The sequence below is a fragment of the Ovis aries genome, chromosome 12 (genome assembly GCF_016772045.2).
Source record: "Ovis aries strain OAR_USU_Benz2616 breed Rambouillet chromosome 12, ARS-UI_Ramb_v3.0, whole genome shotgun sequence".
Classification (NCBI taxonomy): Eukaryota; Metazoa; Chordata; class Mammalia; order Artiodactyla; family Bovidae; genus Ovis; species Ovis aries.
The window spans coordinates 6,060,152-6,080,098 of NC_056065.1; the positions used below are offsets into that span (position 1 = coordinate 6,060,152).

At 38.2% G+C, this 19,947-nt stretch overlaps 1 protein-coding gene across 5 annotated transcripts in view; it reads left to right on the forward strand.

The window, feature by feature from the left end:
• Nucleotides 1–19,947, forward strand: part of KCNT2 (potassium sodium-activated channel subfamily T member 2) — a 445,611-nt gene that overhangs the window by 130,301 nt on the left and 295,363 nt on the right. For all 5 annotated transcript variants that reach the window (XM_060396308.1, XM_060396309.1, XM_027976255.2 and 2 more), the window contains 2 exons: nt 4,484–4,563; nt 6,649–6,748. In XM_060396308.1, coding sequence (XP_060252291.1) covers nt 4,484–4,563; nt 6,649–6,748 — 180 coding nt within the window. The remainder of the gene's footprint in view (nt 1–4,483; nt 4,564–6,648; nt 6,749–19,947) is intronic.

Sequence of the window (19,947 nt, forward strand, 5' to 3'; positions counted from 1 at the left end):
GCGTGCTGCGATTCATGGGGTTGCAAACAGTCAGACACGACTGAGCAACTGAACTGAGCTGAACTGAAGCTGCCTGGATTCCTGTACAGTTGTCATGAATCAAATAAGTCTCCCTTCTATATTATAAATAATAAATCTAAATGACATTTTTTTGTATCTGATGGAAGACAGGGTTCAAAAAGTGTTTTGCTAATTTTTTTTTTCATTTTAACTTTGAAAAGTGTTTGTATGAATGTATGCTTTAAAATCATCCATGTTCCTCAGTGATGTTGACTCAGATCACTAGATTAATTAACTCTGTTGCTTCACATGATATTATAATGAGAATGGAATTTGAAAGTTATTTAATGAGAGACCTTACACCATGCAAAATCATTTTCACTTCAGGAAAAAATCCAGTCGCTTGCAAGCTGTTACTTAGTCTTTGGCACATTTATAGGTATTGGAGAATGCTCAACTTTATAGTTTCAGAACTGGGTAATGTCATTCATAATTCTCATATTTTCTATAACTAATCCTATACATCACATTATGAATCATCTCATTTTAATAATGATGGTCATTTCAGTGTTTATAGACAGCCGTTGAGTAAGGTTAAGCATTTCCAGTTACTTAAACTTGTCCTTATATGAAATCCTTTCCAGATACTCATTGTTTGCTTAAGGATTTAGACGATCTCATTTTAGTTAAAATATGCTCCTCTGCGGTATACCCAGTACTGCACTCCAGGTATTATCTGAATAATGCACTGATACTATTATAAGCTTGATAATCCTAAGGAGCAAATCTACACGGCTTTTGTTTTATTACTTGTATAATAGCCATATGTCCTTCTCAAATTTGCTTCTGTATCCATAGCAAATTTGAATTAATGTAGCTTAATATCAGTGTCACAGTCACTTTGTTAAAATGAACTTTCTTTCACTTGATCAATAAGGGAAGCATGTCCAGTGATGGCTTTCCAAGATGCCAGTGGAGTTGTGGGTCTCTATGTGTGTGCATGTATTTCGTAGCATTTGTGAGTGTGAAGGTCTCCATATATGTGTGCGGGTGTGTGCATGGGCACAAGCATGCATGTAGAGGTGTTCTGCTACAAGATATTACTGCAGTATCCATGGCTTGTTTCTAGAGAAATTAACAAGAAAGAGAATCTTGATTTTCGTCATTTTGCACATAAGGTAAAAAAACAAAAAACAGAAATCACAAAAGGATACAAAAGAAAGAAAATATTGATGGGTGATAATATTGTCTTTAGGGAAAAGAGATAAAGAGTGTTTCAAGTTTTTAGAATGTATAACTGATAAACCTTGGTTAGCAATTGATAACAAAAGCCCTTTGTTTTTACTGCATAAGAGATTGCTTTTAAAATACTCACAGATCTTTTTTAATATGCACCTTAGAATTTAGGAGTGAAATATTCCTCTAGGACATGAACATCATCCTATGTCAATTATTTTCTCTCAAGTTTTTATCTCTCGAGTATCCCTACAAAACAAAATGCAAACAAAAAGCCAACCCCGAAACTATCTACTTTATATAGATTACATTATCAAAATTTTGTGATATTTAGTTCAGTTCAGTCACTCAGTTGTGTCCAACTCTTTGCGACCCCATAGACTGCACCATGCCAGGCCTCCTTGTCCATCACCAACTCCTGGAGTATACTCAAACTCATGTCCATCGAGTTGGTGATGCCATCTAACCTTCTCATCCTCTGTCGTCCCCTTCTCCTCCCATCTTGAATCATTCCCAGCATTAGGGTCTTTTCTAGTGAGTCAGTTCTTTATATCAGTTGACCAAAATATTGGAGTTTCAGCTTCAGCATCAGTCCTTCCAATGAATATTCAGGACTGATTTCCTTTAGGATGGACTGGTTGGATCTATTTGCAGTTCAAGGGACTCTCAAGAGTTTTCTCCAACACCACACCTCAAAGCATCAATTCTTCAGTGTTCATCTTTCATTATAGGCCAGCTCTCACATCCATACATGACTGCTGGAAAATCCATAGCCTTGAATAGACTGACTTTTGTTGGCAAAGCAATGGCTCTGCTTTTTAATATGCTGTCTAGGTTGGTTATAAGTTTTCTTCCAAGAAGCGAGTGACTTTTAATTTCCTGGTTGCAGTCACCACCTGCGGTGATTTTGGAGCCCCCCCACCAAATAAAGTCTGTCACTGTTTCCATTGTTTCCCCATCTATTTGCCATAACGTGATGGGACCAGATGCCATAATCTTTGTTTTCTGAATGTTGAGTTTTAAGCCAACTTTTTCACTTTCTTCTTTCACTTTCATCAAGAGGCTTTTTAGTTCTTCTTCACTTTCTGCCATAGGGTGGCGTCATCTTTATATCTGAGGTTATTGATATTTCTCCTGGCAATCTTAATTCCAGCTTGTGCTTCATCCAGCCCAGCCTTTCTTAAGGTGTTCTCTGCATATAAGTTAAATAAGCAGGATGGCAATACACAGTCTTGAGGTACTCCTTTTCCTATTTGGAACCAGTCTGTTGTTCCATGTCCAGTTCTAACTGTTGCTTCCTGAGCTGCATACAGATTTCTCAAGAGGCAGGTCAGGTGGTCAGGTATTCCCATCTCTTTAAGAATTTTCCAGAGTTTGTAGTGGTCCACACAGTCAAGGGGTTTGACATAGTCAGTAAAACAGAAGTAGATTTTTTTCTGGAACTCTCTTGCTTTTTCAATGATCCAACGGATGTTGGCAATTTGACTTCTGGTTCCTCTGCCTTTTCTAAATCCAACTTGAACATGTGGAAGTTCATGGTTCACATACTGTTAAAGACTGGCTTGAAGAATTTTGAGCATTACTTTATTAGCGTGTGCGATGACTGCAATTGTGTGGTAGTTTGGGCATTCTTTGGTATTGCTTTTCTTTAGAATTGGAATGAAAACTGACCTTTTCTAATCCTGTGGCCATTGCTGAGTTTTCCAAATTTGCTCACATATTGAATGCAGCACTTTCACAGCATCATCTTTCAGGACTTGAAATAGCTCAACTAGAATTCCATCATCTCCACTAGCTTTATTCACAGTGATGCTTCTTAAAGCCCACCTGACTTCACCTTCCAAGATGTCTGGCTCTAGGTGAGTGATCACACCATTGTGGTTATCTTGGTCGTGAAGATCTTTTTGTACAGCTCTTCTGTGTATTCTTGCCACCTCTTCTTAATATCTTCTGTTTCTGTTAACTCCACACCATTTCTGTCCTTTATTGATCCTATCTCTGCATAAAATGTTCCGTTGGTATCTCTAATTTTCTTGAAGTGATCTCTTGTCTTTCCGATTTAATTGTTTTCCTCTATTTCTTTGCACTGATAGCTGAGGAAGGCTTCCTTAGCTCTCCTTGCTATTCTTTGGAACTCTGCATTCAGATGGGTATATCTTTCCTTTTCTCATTTGGCTTTGGCTTCTCTTTTATTCACAGCTATTTGTAAGGCATCCTCAGACAACCAGTTTGCCTTTTTGCATTTCTTTTCCTTGGGGATGGTCTTAATCCCTGTCTCCTGTACTATGTCATGAACCTCCATCCATAGTTCTTCAGGAAAAATTAAGTATTTTTTGTGTTTGTGAGCATTAAAATGTTTTCTAACTGTTCTTGAAATCTTAACTTATAGTAAATGTATTTAAGATTATTTGAGAAAATTTCAGATGATGATTATTCGGAATTCACCAAGTTTGAACACAGTTGCTTTTTACTCAGTATTTTGAAAATTTTATTTTTACACTATCATTTGAGAGGAGTTGCTAGAATTCAGGGAGAAAGCAAAAGCATTTATTAGAATGCTACTATGTTTTAGAGTGTTGATACCAGTTTTTAGTGATTAAAGGTAGAATATTCAGTCCCTTAAATGATCTGTCTGGTTGGTAACTTACCTCTGGTGACTTTAATGTTCCACTTGCCAGTACCACTCCTTTGTTGATCAAGCAATATTTAATATGAGACAGATAAATAAATAAGAAAGTAAAGTGTCCTATATGTCATGTTCCAAAATAGGCTCAAGGTAAAGAGAAGCCTTACTAAAATTCTATTTCCAAGCCCAGGCCCTTAAGATTCAGTAGATCTGGGGTGGTTAGTTCATCCTCACTTTTGTAAGCATCCAGTTGATTCCTATAACAGGGAAAAAATTGGGACTACACTGATGAAAAATTATTCCTCAAACATATATGAAAGACTTTTGCATTATTGCTGTTTTGAGCTACCAGGAAAGCCCTGAATCATACATACCACTCATTTATCTAGTAATACAGACAACTGAATTAACTGCATATGATAGTTAAACTGAGTATATCTTTAAAATTAGAACATAACTGGTACTCTCCAAAAAATCAGTGTTTTAACTCACTTCTCATTTTCTATGGTGGGGATTCGCTCAAATTATATAATGTATTACATCACAAAATTTGTTTTTATTTTCATATATCTTACTGTTTAGCTTAATTGTGTTTTTGTTTGTTTGTTTGTTTGTTTGCAGGGTGCAAGTTGAATTTTATATGAATGAAAACACATTTAAAGAGAGACTAAAGTTATTTTTTATCAAAAACCAGAGATCAAGTAAGTCTTTCATTTTATTCCCTGTCTATATTTTGTATATATGTTCACTGTAATAAAAAATACAGCTATACAGTCCTTTTTCAAAATATCTTTTATATACAAGAGTTAACTTGATAATCTTCTCTGTCAGGCATTAATGTTTAAAAAGCAGTAGATGTTGCCTCTGGTGATGTCAAAGTATCTTGACACCTTTACATCTTCAAGTCTGGTATCATTTAGTAGACTTCTGAGTGGACCATTTGGATTGATAGAAATACTGAGGAAAGTCATTTAAATGAGGGTGCTCCATATTTTCACTGTGAGAGACACCTAAAGCTTGTTTTGAGGAGACTCTGGTGATTCCAGGTGACCGTAATGGGGAATAATTTTCTGATTTAGTGTTTAGTAGGGGTGAGTTTACCTATCACATCTAATAGCAAGAAGCATGTAGGATGTCCTGAAATGTACAACACCTTCTCCTGGAGGTTTAAAATCATGAAGTGCAGAGCCAAGCTCAGCATATAACATCCCAGGAATTCTTGCCATAAAATACATTTGGGAAACTTTGGAACTTCAAGAGGGCATGAAATTGGCATAGTCGCTGACCGCCTAAGCCTGTTTGGGGTTGAAGTGTCAGTCATACTTCTTACCTCTCCACAATACCATGTATTTTTGAAGAGTTATATATAGTGAACCAGTATGCAATGTTTTTTTATGTGATTATTGCTTACGATGTCAATAAGCAATGGAAAGAGTTTGGTGTAGACTCCACTATTTCACAGTTTTCACCTCTGAATCCTCTTGGGTGGTTTAATGTGCTTCTGTGGGTTCATAGAGAAAAACTTGAGTTATGAGAAGTTGCCTAAATACTGACCACAGGAAGTATTTCAATCTGTAAGGCGCACAAATTACAGAATCTTAATGGCTGGTTAGTTCAGGGTTAGGTTAAGTGCTTCTCTAATCTGATTGGTTAGAGGTTACACCAGTAGATATTACTTGAAGAGTCCACATTATTTGCATAGAAGGTTTCCTTTATTTTAGTACTAAAAATTCTGTCTCTCCAGGCCAGAAAGAATACCCAGCTTTGACTAAACTATTATTTAAGGAGACCAGTTCTATAATACCAGGGCAATTTCATTAACAGTTTAAAAGACTTTATTAAGAAACTAACCTGTATGTACCTAGCACTTTAATAGGAAAACCAAGGAAAAATTATGCAATTAATAAGCATTAACCTTTTAGTGTTAAATATTACCTTAAGTACACTCACCTACAGCAGAGTAAAAACAAAATGGCATTTCATTTGTAGATTTTATTAAGAAACAATTATTGGAAGACCTTTCTCAGAATTTTATTCATAATGTGTAAATCTGGTACCACCTGATAATTGCAGGAAAGGTAATGCTTCTATTAATCAGATTTTAAGCACATTTTGCTTAATGTTAATTAGTCCTCTCCAACATCAACTATCACAGCCATGTACAAAGATACGTCCATGGCTGTGTTATTTCCCACAAAAAATTTTTTTAAGATTTCATCAGTATTTAAACCTATAATGAAGTTAGTTGAATCTCAAAAATGGCGGTGTGCGTGTATATATTTCCCATTATATGCTATTAGGATTTCTCAGTAATTCTATAATTACTATCTAAATGTATAATACATAATTATATATGATTATAATTTCTGTATAATCAAATCTGCAAGGTGCTCAGAAGATACAAAGTTTATAACTTATCCTTGTAAATTTATAAGCAGCTAGATTTTCTGGCTAATTAAAATTTATTCCCAAATTTATAGATCTATAAAATGGTTAAACTTTTAAGCATACCTCAACCAATCTTGGTTAGATATGATTTTTATGGCTTTGAATGCTCAAAAGTTGAATTACTTAGTGTATAATATCCACTATTGTGGTTCATACAAGCTGTCATTCTCATTTTTTGTTTCAATTTCAGGCACTTAGAACTTCAGTTGAGTATACAATTATGGTAGTGTAGTTTCTAAACATAATTTAAGTGCTGTACTTGATATCTTTGACAATTCTTTTTAGTTATCTGTGAACTGAGTTTAAATGAAAATCCAATTTCTGTTGTTTGTTTAAAGGTCTAAGAATACGTCTGTTCAATTTTTCTCTAAAATTATTAAGCTGCTTATTATACATAATCCGAGTGCTACTAGAAAACCCTTCACAAGGAAATGAATGGTAAGGTGTCTTTGATTTTCTGCAATATGATTTTGATTAGTTTAAGTTGTATTATAAGTTTTGAGGTAAAACTGGTAATAACATTATGTTAGTTTTCGGTATACAACGTAATGGTTCAATCTTTGTATACATCACAATAAGTCTAGTTACCATACATCACCATATAATCCATCTCCTTTACCCATTTTGTCCCCATCCTCACCCTTTCCCTCTGACAACCAGCAGTCTATGAGTTTTGTTTCATTAGCTTGTTTTTTTTTTTTTTTCTGTTTACATGCAAGTGAAATCATATGGTATCTGTCTTTTCTCTGACTTACTTTATTCAACATAGTGCTCTCTGGGTCCTACCATGTTGTCACCAATGTCAAGCTTTCCTTCTTTTTACGGCTGAATGATCTTCCACTGTGTGTGTGTGTGCATCTTCCTTTTTCCTACATTCATCAATAAACACTTGAGTTGTTTCCATATCTTAGCTATTGTAAACACTACTGCATTGAACATAAGGGTGTGTATATCTTTTTAAATTAGAGTTTTTGAGTTTGGGGAGGGGGGTATAAATACTCAAAAGTAGAACAGTTGGGTTATATGGTAGTTTTATTTACAGTTTTTTTTTTTTTTTTTGAGGAGCCACCAAACTCTTTTCCATAGTGACTTCACCAATTTACATTCTCACAAATCATGTAAGAGGATTCCCTTTTCTCTAAAACTTTCAATGCTTTTTTTTTATTATTATGATCATTCTAACAGGTATGAGGTGATTTCTCATTGTGATTTCAAGTTGTATTTCCCTAATACTTGGATTTCCCTAGCAATGTTGAGAACCTTTTCATATATCTGTTGGACATCTGCATATCTTCTTTGAAAACGTATCTATCTGGATTCTGTGACAATTTTTATTCTTTTTTTGTTTGTTTTACTATTGAGTTGAATGAGTTCTTTAATATTTTGAGTATTAACTCATTTTCAGATATACAGTTTGAAAATATTTTCCCGTTCTAGGTTGCTTTTTCATTTTATTGATGGTATGCTTTCCTGTGCAGTAGCTTTTCAGTTTGAAATAGTCCCACTTGGTGTTTTGTTGTTGTTGTTGTTGTTGTTGTTTTTGCCTTAATTGCCTTTGCTTTTGACATCAAATTCAAAAAATCATCACCAAGGCCTATATCAAAGGACTTACCACCTGTTTTCTTCTAGGAATCTTATGGTTTGGTTTCATACCTTACATTCAAGTCTTTCATCCATTTTGGGTTAATATTTATATATTGTGTAAGACCGTGGTCTTTGTTGTTGCTCTGCTTCCCAGGTGGTTCAGTGGTAAACAATGCATCTGCCAGTGCAGGAAACATGTGTTCAATCCCTTGATCAGGAAGATCCTCTGGAGAAAAAAAATGGCAACCCACTCCAGTATTCTTGCCAGGAGAACCCCATGAACAGAGGAGCCTGGTGGGGCCACAGTCCAGGGGGTTCACAAAGAGTTGGACAGAGCAAGAACAACAAAGATAGTGGTCTAGTTTCATTTTTTTATTTGTGTTCTATTTTCCCAGCTCAATATATTGAAGAGACTGTCTTTTCCTCATTGTATATTCATAGCTCCTTTGTCATATATTACTTGACCGTATATGTGAGTATTTATTGTTGGGCTCTTTATTTTGTTTCATTGCTCTATGTACATTTTTAATGTCAATAACATGCCATTTTTGTTGCTATAGCTTTAAGTATTGTTTGAAATTAGGGAGCATGATTCCTCTAGGCTTGTTCTTCTTTCTCAAGGTGCTTGGCTATTTAGAGTTTTTTGTGGTTCCATAGAAATCTTTAAATTGTTTGTTTTAGTATTGTGAAAATGTCATTGGAATTTTGATAGAGATTACAGTGAATCTGTAGATTGCTTCAGATAGTATGGACATTATAACAATACAAATTCTTCCAATCCATGGGCACAGGATATCTTTCTATTTCTTTGTGTCTTATTTATTGAATAATTTATCAGTGTCATAGTTTTCAGCATACAGGTCCTTTCACCTCCTTGACTAAATTTGCTTCTAAGAATTTTATTCTTTCTGATGCAATTGTAAATGAGGTTGCTTTCTTAATTTCTCTTTCTGATATTCCATTATAATTCTACATATCCACAGAGAGTTGGTTCCAGGACCCCAGCACAATACCAAAATCCACAGATGCGCAAGTCACTTACATGAAACGGCATAATATTTGCATATAATCCATGAACATCCTTGCATATACTCTATGTCATCGCTAAATTGCTTATAATACAAATCTAGTGTAAATGATAGTAAATAGCTGCTAGCATGGGGAAAATTCAAGTTTTGGTTTTTGGAAATTTCTGGAATTTTTTTTTTCAAATACTTTTGATCCATGGTTGATTGAATCTGCAGATGTAGACCCCATGGATAAGGAGGGCTAAATGTATGTTGATTTCGTATCCTGCAACTTTGCTGAATTTATCTATTGGTTCTGACAGGTTTTGGGTGAAGTTCTTAGGGTTTTCTATAGGCAGTCTCATGTAATCTACAAATAATTTCAGTTATACTTTTTTTTTTAATCTGGATGACTGTATTTCTTTTTCTTGCTTAATTGCTGTGGTGAGAACTTACAGCACTCTGTTGATAAAAGTGACAAGAGGAGGCATTTTGTCTTGTTCCTGATCTCAGCGGGAAAGCTTTTAACTTTTCATTAAGTATGATGTTAACTGTGGGTTTGTCATATGTATGACCTTTATTATGTTGAGGTCCATTCCCTCTATACCTGTTTTGATAAGAGTTTAGAAATTGTTATAAAACCAAAACATAACACACACATTTTTGTGGCACTACACAGAGTTTAGAAAGCCCTGTTCTTCCCCACCTACCTCCTCCCTAATCACACCTCTAAAGGATGAGAAGTTGCTGACCAGATTGAAGTGAGCCCAAGATACTCATTGGGCTGTATTTTCACAAATGAACAGGGTCACTATGTTAATGAGCTTCCCAGGTGGCACTAGTGGTAAAGAACCTACCTGCCAATGCTGGAGACGTGAGAGACCTCGGTTCGATCCCTGGGTCTGGAAGCTCCCCTGGAAAAGGGCATGGCACACTCACTCCAGTATTCTTGCCTGGAGAATTCCATGGACAGAGGAGTGTGGCGGGCTTTAGTCCATAGAATCTCAAAGTGTTGGACATGACTGAAGTACGGATGTTGAATCAAAATTCGACAATGTCTTTTCTGTATCTGTTGAGTTCATTATATAATTTTTTACCTATTTGGTTAAAGTGCTTAGTATTAATGAGATGTTGAACCATCTCAGCATAAATAAATCCCAGGAATAAAGCCCATTTGATCATGATGTATGTATACTAAGTTGCTTCAGTGGTGTCCGACTTTTTGCAACTCTAACGACTGTAGCTGGCCAGGCTCCTCTGTCCGAGGGCTTCTCCAGGCAAAAACTCCAGAGTGAGTTACTATGCCCTCCTCTAGGGATCTTCCTAACCCAGGGATCAAATCCGTGTCTCTTACATCTCCTGCGTTGATGCAGGGGCCCCTTTACCACTAGTGCTACCTGGGAAGCCTGCGTATCTCACAACTAATTATTATCGTTAGTTTTACTACTTTTTTCTTTTAACCTTAGTAGTAGTTTAATAAATGGTCAGTCCATTGGTTTTATTGTTATTTACCTTTACCTGTGAGATTTTTTTTTTTACCATCTTATGTTTTCTTGTTACTGGATAGTGCCTTTTCAGTTTAAAGAAGTCCCTTTAGCATTTCTTTAAATGGGGGTTTAGAGCTGATAAAATCCTTTGGCTTTTGCTTGTCTCGAAACTTCTTTATCTCCCTTCAATTCTAAGTGATAACTTTGCCAAGTAGAGTGTTCTTGGTTGTAAGATTTTTCTTTTCAGCAATTTGAATCTGTCATGCCTCTCTCTCTCAGCCTGCAAAGTTTCTTCTTGAAAATCAGCTGATAGACGTATGGAACTTCCTTTGTATGTAAAAAGGTTTTTGTTTATTTTTTCCTCTCTTGCTTTTAATATTCTCTTTAATTTCTGACATTTTTATTATAACGTGTCTCTCTCTCTGTGTTTATCTCATTTGTAACTCTCTAGTCTTCCTGGACCTAAATGTTCATTTTCTTCTGTGGGTTAGGAATATTTTCAGTCATTACTGCTTTGTATAAACTTTCTGTCCCTTTTCTCTCTCTCTGCCTTTTTTGTCATCCCTATCGTGTGTATATTGGTCTTTTGGATGATGTCCCATAAATCCCTTAAGCTATCTTCACTCTTTGTCTTTTTTTTTTTTTTTTTAGCTGCTCTTACTGAAAGAATTCCACTATCTTGTCTATAAGTTTGCTTTTTTTCTTCTTCCTCTGCTTGATCTAGTCTTCAGCTAAAGCCCTTTGTTACATTTTCCAGTTCAGTTATTGAATTCTTTAGCCCTGTAACTTTCATTTTGGTGCTTTCTGACATTTTCCATCTCCTTTTTGAACTTCTCACTGTATTCATGTTTTCTCTCAAGTTTGGTGACCATTTTTATGGGCATTATTTTGAACTCTTTATCAGGTAAATTACTTATCCCCACTTCTTTAAGGATTTTTAAAAATTCAATCTTGTTCTTTCTTTTGAAAACTATTCCTCAGTTTCCTCATTTTGCTTTTCTCTCTGTGTTTCTTTATATTAGACAAAATGGGGAACCTCTCCCAGGCTTGAAGGAATGTCCTTGCGTAAGCCGTGAACCTTACTGTTCAGCCCTGCCCTAGCTTTTGGTTATCTCTCAAATCTTTGTGATTGTTTAAACATCCTGATTTATTCTTGATAAGTTCCAGATTTTGAGGTTGTACTAAGCCCTGTTGTGTTCAAAGGCAGAGGTCTCAGTCAGCCTCTAGTTTTGGCTAAGTGAAAGCCAGACCCTCGGGGAGCAGCTTTAAAGTCCTGTGGGACCACTGTCTTTGCTGGCCTCCAGACAGGTGATTTGGATGTGACAGTTCCACAAGTCAGGGCTCCAGATGAGTGTGTATGCTTCTCTCTGTGAGACCCTGGTGAGCTGTAGCAAGGCCTGAGAGAGTGCAAAGATAACATTCACTCCCCTGGCCTTCACTCCCTAGAACTCCTCTGTAACCTCTCGATATGTGGAAGGCCTGAAGCTTCCCTCACACTGAGACTCCAGCACAGGAATATAAGCCTTTTTTAGTGGCAAACTAGAGATGTGTTGCAGTCTGCTGTGTCATGTTGTGGGGGTGGTAGCCTGCCCAAACTGTCACTCCTGATTGTTTCAGTCTCCTGGGTGCAGAAGTGCAGGCCACCAGAGCTGGGTACCCAAGGGGCATCTGCTGTATGAACTGCCTGCACCTGCAGGGCTCAGTGGGGCCCCAGGATGGGGGGAAGTGGTGCTAGCAAGGAGAAGGAGCACAGAGATGGCACCTGATTATCAGGCGCCTACGCTCCCTGACAATGTCCAGAAAGACCCCTGTATCCTTGGCAGTTGCTTTAAGATTGGCTAGGAATTATGCTAAAGCTGAAACTCCAGTAACTTTGGCCACCTCATGTGAAGAGTTGACTCACTGGAAAAGACTCTGATGCTGGGAGGTATTGGGGGCAGGAGGAGAAGGGGACAACAGAGGATGAGATGGCTGGATAGCATCACTGACTCAATGGACGTGAGTCTGAGTGAACTCTGGGAGTTGGCGATGGACAGGGAGGCCTGGCGTGCTGCAGTTCATGGGGTCGCAAGGAGTCGGACACGACTGAGCGACTGAACTGAACTGAATGCATCAGTCCTGGGTGTTCATTGGTAGGACTGATGTTGAAGCTGAAACTCCAGTACTTTGGCCACCTGATGCAAAGAGCTGACTCATTTGAAAAGACATTGATGCTGGGAAAGATTGAGGGCAGGAGGAGAAGGGGACGACAGAAGATGAGATGATCGGATGGCATCACTGACTCAGTGGACGTGGGTTTGGGTGGACTCCGGGAGATGATGATGGACAGGGAGGCCTGGCATCCTGTGGTTCATGGGGTCTCAGAGTTGGACACGACTGAGCGACTGAACTGAACTGAATGCATCTCCTGCTGATGTGGTCTAGGTAGTTTTCAGACTGCTGGCTTTTCTCTGGGTTTTAGGCTTTCCAGGTGGCACTAGTGGTAAAGAACCTGCCTGCCAATGCAAGAGACAAAAACGATGCAGGTTCAATCCCTGGGTTGGGAAGATCCCCTGGAGAAGGGCATGACAACCCACTCTGGAATTTTTGCCTGGAAAATCCCATGGACAGAGGAGCTTGATTGGCTACAGTACATAGGGTCACAAAGAGTTGGACACCCTGAAGTGACTGAGTATGAGTAGGGTGACTTAGTCTGCAAGAAGTGAAAGTTGCTCAGTTGTGTCGGACTCTTTGGGACCCCATGGACTATATATATAGTCCCTAGAATTCTCCAGGCCAGAATACTGGAGCAGTTAGCCTTTTCCTTCTCCAGGGGATCTTCCCAATCCAGGGATCCAACCCAGGTCTCCTGCATTGCAGGCAGATTCTCTACCAGCTGAACCACGAGGGAAGCCCATTTCTTCTAGCACTTGGTTCCATAATTCTAAATAATAAGTGTGCACTGCTCTTCCTTGGTTTGCCAACTTTGGATAGTAACTAGGAGCTTCCTACTTTGGTAGATCAAACTTTGTCTGCTTATGAGCCCTTTACGAGCTTCCTGTACCCCACACCTTTTCGGTCTCCTGAACCTAAATCCTACTGGTTTACAAAGCTGCTGTTTCTCTAGGCTCATTTCTCCAGATCCCAAGAATGTCTGCATGGAGCACAGATCCTGCTCCACACAGAGAAGTCCTGTGTGGTGAGATCCCTCCTGCGCCTGGGTCACTGTGTCAGAGGCAGGGTTTTTGATAATATTGCATCTCTGCCTTTCCTTGTTGTGTTGTTGTTTAGCTGCTCAGTCGTGTCCGACTCTTTGCAACCCCGTGGACTGTGGCCCACCAGGCTCCTCTCTCCATGAGATTCTCCAGGCAAGAATACTGGAGTGGGTTGCCATTTCTTCCTCCAGGGGATCTTCCCGATATAGGGATTGAACCCATGTTTCCTGCATGGGCAGGTGGATTCTTTACCACTGAATCACCTGGGAAGCCGCCTCCCTTTCCTATTGGTCTCATTATGGCCCTTGTATTTCTTGTTGTGGAGAAGCTGTTCTGCTAGTTTTCAGGTCTTTTTCAGAGGAAATTGATCCATACATGGCTATAGATTTGGTGTGTCTGTGGCAGAGGTATGTTCAGGATCTTCCTACACTGCCATCTTGAATTACCTCCTGAATGTAGTATAAGTTTAAAGAATGCTATATGGAATTTATTTCTTCAATGTTTGTCACAAATAAATCGATGTGGTTTTCAGTTAATACATGAATGTAATCTTTTTAGGTTCTTTTAATATATCTCTCTTTTTGTTTATCTAATTGTCTAATGCTAATACTTGCCATCTACCCACACAATGTTTATTGCTAGTCAAAATACTGTAAGTAATGCTTTGAAATGGATCAGTCTCTTTAAAAACCCAATACTTTTCTGTTCTTGATTCACATATACTCCAGAAAGGTTTATTGTTTTGTATTCCATCTTTGTACGTATTTTCAGTTATAGTTTAGAGGCCACTTTGAAAAAAATGTTCCTTGAGGACATTATTCTAAGTGAATTAAGTCAGACAAAAAAATAAATATTGTGTGATCTCACTTATATGGGGGAAACTTTAAGACAAAACAAAGCAACAACAAAGCCAGTTATTTACTCTTGAATAGAAACAGCATTTATTCAGCATTTATCGGGATGCTTAATTCAAGTCTCAGATTTAGCTTATGTAGTTCTTTATCTAATTTGAGTTAAATGACATTGATTTATTTTGACTTACTTTTCCATTCATTATTGCTTTTATTAAATTGCATATCTATTCCCTTAAAGGTTCTCCTTTTAATTTCTGTCCTTGCTAGAAGCAGTAGGAAAGGGGACTGGGTGTGTGATGGCCTGAATAATTATTATCTCATCACACACCTTGAGTTTCTGTCCAGCCTACTAAATTGAAAATAATTTTCAAAGCTGAAAACAAATTTGATGGCTAACTTCTGTACAATTATTTTTTTCATGTAGAGGTTTGCCCTAAGAAAATTTAAGAAAAATTAAAAGATCAAAGTAAAATGGAAAATGAAGGCATAATATACATTTAAATGAATTGATTACTCTTTGGCTTATTTAGACAGTGAAATGATTTCTTATGTGTTAAAGGGTTTGGAGATAAGCTAAAGATTAACAAGTGAAATTTCATTGTGTAATAATTTATTTTGAAATAATAAATAATGAAATAATTTATTTAATGAATGTAATATGGTTATTTTACTACCTCTTTATTGAATACTTAGCATGTATTCATAGTGCTGAAAGTGAAGACATGGCCATGAAAAGTAAAATTCATTACCCTCTGGAAATTTTCAACCCTTATAAAGGTTTTATATTTTAGAGATCTTGTATTTTCTCTCATTGGGATGGTTATTTTATTTATGTTATTTCCTTCAGTACACACTTAATCTTATTATTCCCACTTTCATGTAAAGAAACATGTGTTTTCTCCTCTTTGTCCTTCGTGTTGAGAACCTCAGCACTAATCATTTTAACCCTGTTTAACTTACTGGCCTCAGGAAGCCAGCACTTTTCCTGCCTCCCACCCCCCAAATTCTAACTACATGTTCATCTTCTCCCCTTGGAGGTTTGATAGTCATAGCAAAGTTGTCATGTTCCAATTGGCTTCTGTGATTTTCTGCATCTCAGTGAATGACAACGCTATCCTTCCCCAAACCCTGCTCCACCCACAGCCTCCCACATTTTGGCTGATAGCAACTCCATCTGAACAGTTGCTGAGGCCAAATGTTTTGGAGTCAGTCATTCTTCATTTCTCTTTTTTTCCCCTCACATTCTCCAGCATGTGCAAAACCAGAAGAAAATTCCCTCATGTCTACCTTCAAGATGGATCCAGCATACAGTCCCTTCTCGGTGCTACCATTCTGGCCAAGCCGTCTCCCCTCTACCTGGATTACTGTGCCCTTCCTCACTAGTCCTGCTAATTCTGCCTTTTCCCCTCTTTGGTTTATTCTTAATGAAGCAGCTGGTATTCCATTAGAGTCAGATCCATGCGCAACTGTAATCTGAGTATTGAAGTACCTGCGAAGGATGTAAGAACCCCGTTTTCCTGCTGTTACTCACCGCTTCTCCCCCGCACCCATTTTGCTCTGCCACTCTGGCATCTTCTCTGTTTCTGGGTCACATTAGCCACTCTGCCGGCTCGGGGCCTTCATACTTGCTCTTGCCTCTGTCTAGAATTCCCTACAATCAGGTCACTCTGGCATGCTTCCTCAGATCTTTTTACTCAAAATCAGATTTGTAGTGACAGCTTAGCTGAACATCCTGTTTAAAACTGTATTCTCCTCTCAAGACTCTTTGGGATACTTTTTTTTCCCTTTCTTTTTACATTTATCTCCACTGTCTCTGTCTCTTTTATATGGTGTACATGTGTTACTTGTTTATCTTGTTTTCTGTGCATTCCACGTAGATTGCAGTGGATATTCCAAGAGGGCACAGGTTGTTTGTTGTCTGAATCCTCAGAACCTGGCACCAGTGTGGCACTGAGTAGTTATTTATTACACGAGTAGGTGAGTTGAGGAGGCAATGAAGGTCCTTTCCAGTCTGACCTTTGCTTCCTTCACCTCAACAGCCTCACGCTCCAGCCCTGCTGACCTATTTGAAGCTGCTTATACATACTCGGCTCTCCGTTGTCTCAGAAGCTTAAACATTTGCTCCCAGTTCTCAGACCTCTGTCTTCCACTCCTGTCCCTCCACATCCATTGTTTCTCACCTTACCTCAGGACCCCTGGACCTTTTGGATAACAATATGTTGGATAAAACTTGACCTGACACTCTTCCTTGACATCATGCCCTATAACGTGGTGCCACTGTTCTCTGAGGGATAGTAGTCTTGGAGCAAGAGTTTTATCTCCCTCTCCCGGGATTGAACCTAGATACCAGTCCACCAGACGCTAGAGACTGGAAGCAGAATTCTCTGATTCTTACCCAGTTTGGAAGCAAAAATGTCACAAGGAGGCAAAAACTGCAAAACAGATACAAAGTTTACCATTAGAGACACACAGCACAATGGGAGAACACAGAGAAACAGCTTGTTTTATTTAAGTCAGAAGCAAGACAGAAACACAAACCCAGAGAGGAAGGGTATGGGCATCCTCTCTAATGAGAAGCACAGTAAGTCACAAACTGGACTGACATCCACACTCAGAGAGAAGTGCAGGAGTCCTGAACAAGGAACACAGTTAAGAGGTGACTTAAATCGCGTATATAGGACAGTCCTTCTGGGTCTTGGTTTACGTTTGGCCAGTTATCTTGTTTCTTTCTTCACTAACTGATCCTAAGACCCTCCCCAATGTGCATGTATATCTTTTCGATAAGATGTATCCCATCTCACCTATGGGTGCCTGTCCACACTTATTATGGACCCCCTCCCTTTTTGACCCTTAAGGAGCCTTCCTGCGCATGTGCAGAAGTGAAGTCTTCCTTGAACTCAGGAGTGGGCCCCTTATCTCTTTACTTCAGCAGAGCTCAGCTTCAGCCACTAGCTTTGTCCTCAGAGTGTCTGGGTGAGAACAAAGCTTCAATCTTACTCCACTAAACAAACACCAGCTGTCCATTTTAGGAGTCTGTCTATCTCCTATATCACCACTCTGGGTTAGGAGGAGTTTCTGAGGATTCTCCAAGTGTCCCCCATGTATTTCTGTCACCGACACACCAGCATTGTTTTCAAAACTTGGTGATTTATAAATGAAATGTACTTTAGAGATACCTGAGAATCATAAAATGAGGCACGACAGAATCCTTTTTACAATGGAAGAGCATTGGCAAGTAATAGAAGAGTGAAATAATATTATTTGAAAACATTGAGCAGTTTCCAATAATTAACTTCTCTGTCATATTAGTAAGAATGTTCAGCTGTAATTATAGAGGGTATACATTTGAAAAATCAGATTACTGCAATTAAAAAAGCATAACAAAATAACTCATGGCTCCATTTTGAATACATTGTTCTGTTTAGTTACTGTCAGGGTAGTATTGGTTAATGAAAAACAGCAGTGACCTTTACAGACACAGACTCTATTTTAAAATAATCAGGCTAATTTGGCAAAGAGATTAATTGAATTAGAAATTCTGACATAACAAAGATGCAGATATTTTGTGCCACTTTGCTTTATTTTGAAGTCCCAGGAGTCGAAACTGATATGAAAATGTGGGTGTGGACAAACGGAAGGGTATGAAAAGAATTTTACTGTTAATGTATGAAATTGTGCAAATGGCAAGCTCTCATGGAGGCACAGTTTGTAATAAATGATTTAAAGGCATTAGCAAAGGAAACACACCTAACATGTAGTTTATGGATTTCATTGAGAGCTGAGCCATCAGCATTGTCTTATTGCCTGCTGGCGCTTACAGTTCTTCACTAGGTCAAAACTTATGCATCCTTTCCCACTTTAAAAATTGTTGAAGTGATTATTAATTTCCAATATCAAATGACAAAGTAAGAATCATGTAAATGTGCTCATATTTTATGGTAATTGGATTTACATTTAGAATAAGTGCCTAATAGAGCCACAAGTATGTTGGCATGATGTTCTAATTTTAAAGACCATTTCTTTGTTTGGGTAATAACTATTAAAATAAGAAATTTAATTTTTGCAGTATGTTTAAATATCTGATGACCAGTGAGATTGAATATCATAATGTTGACCTTTTCTTCTCTCATATGCCTTGATTATAGCATCCCCAGGTGTTTCAACAGGCAATCTGAAAAATTCAAAAAGATTTCTTTACCAGATTCCAGTGCTGGTGTTCCTAGTCAGGGTTCCTCTTTTCCATATGGTGATGGTCACACACACACACAGATATGCCCTATAGCATGGTACGTTCAGTGTCCTGCATGCAACCCACTTTCATTCAGTGGCTATATGCTGTCCTAAGACCCTACAGCGCTTTGTAGTCAGCTTTCAGAATGATGAAGAGAACGTGGGAAAAGATACAGTTGTTAAAGTTATTGGCTGACAAAGGAGTATTGCTTTTACTTGTGTTTCATACCCAGATCTCACTGGGGAATCAGTGACACAGTCATACCATGACACGGAGGCTAAGAAAGTCACCTTTGGCCAAAGAGTAGCTTTTTACACCCAACTCTGTACCATGGAAGGGGAAAAAAATAATAATGTTGATAGAAAGCCACTTCTACCTCAGCCCACGTGTGTCTGATGGAAAGATTAAGAGTCTATTATTTCAAAGACCCAGCGTTTAGTCCTCTCTGCCGCATCCCCAACAGGGGTGTAAAGTATTGTTGTTATTTTAGTCACTAAGAAGTGTCCAACTCTTTTGTGACCCCATAGATTGTAGCTCGCCAGGCTCCTCTGTCCATGGGATTTCCCAGTCAAGAATGCCATTTCCTTCTTCTGGGGATCTTCCTAACCTAGAAATCAAACCTGCATCTCCTCCATTGGCAGGCAGATGTTTTACCACTGAATCACCTGGGAAGCCCAGTGGGAAGTATACCCATTTTGAAAGGATTCAGTTATTGGGAAATCTTCGTAATATATTATCAAGACTCTACTATGCTTCAGTATCCTGGTCACATGATAAATTTATGTTAAATTTTGTCCCTCCTTAAAATGTGGCCATACCTAGTACTCATTTCTTAGGATTTGTTATGATTAAGAGACTGTCATAATTTTCCTCTTTGATTAAGTGGTCTTACACTTTCGTTAATACAATACAAGCTTGCCTACTGAGTTTGGAGCTCTGTCAACCCAAGTTCCTCGTGAGCTGTGACCCATAAGTGTTTCATTTGAATTCTGCCCCACGCAGTGACCCTATAACTTTTCTGTGTTTACCAGATGCTTGATTCTTCCAGTTAACATTTTTACCCCTGACCTCCTCCTCTGCTGCCAAAGCAGTTCTGGCATTTTCGGCATCTATTTCCTTACCTTTAGGAGAGGTATTTATTCACCATAAATAAGTGAGCTGTCAAGAGTGGCTGGGGTTGCATGTCATTAACTTTCCATATCTAACTACTGTTATTTCCATTATTTGATATAGTTCTTCAAGTTTTCTTAATCATTCATTCTTCAATGTGATTTTTATCT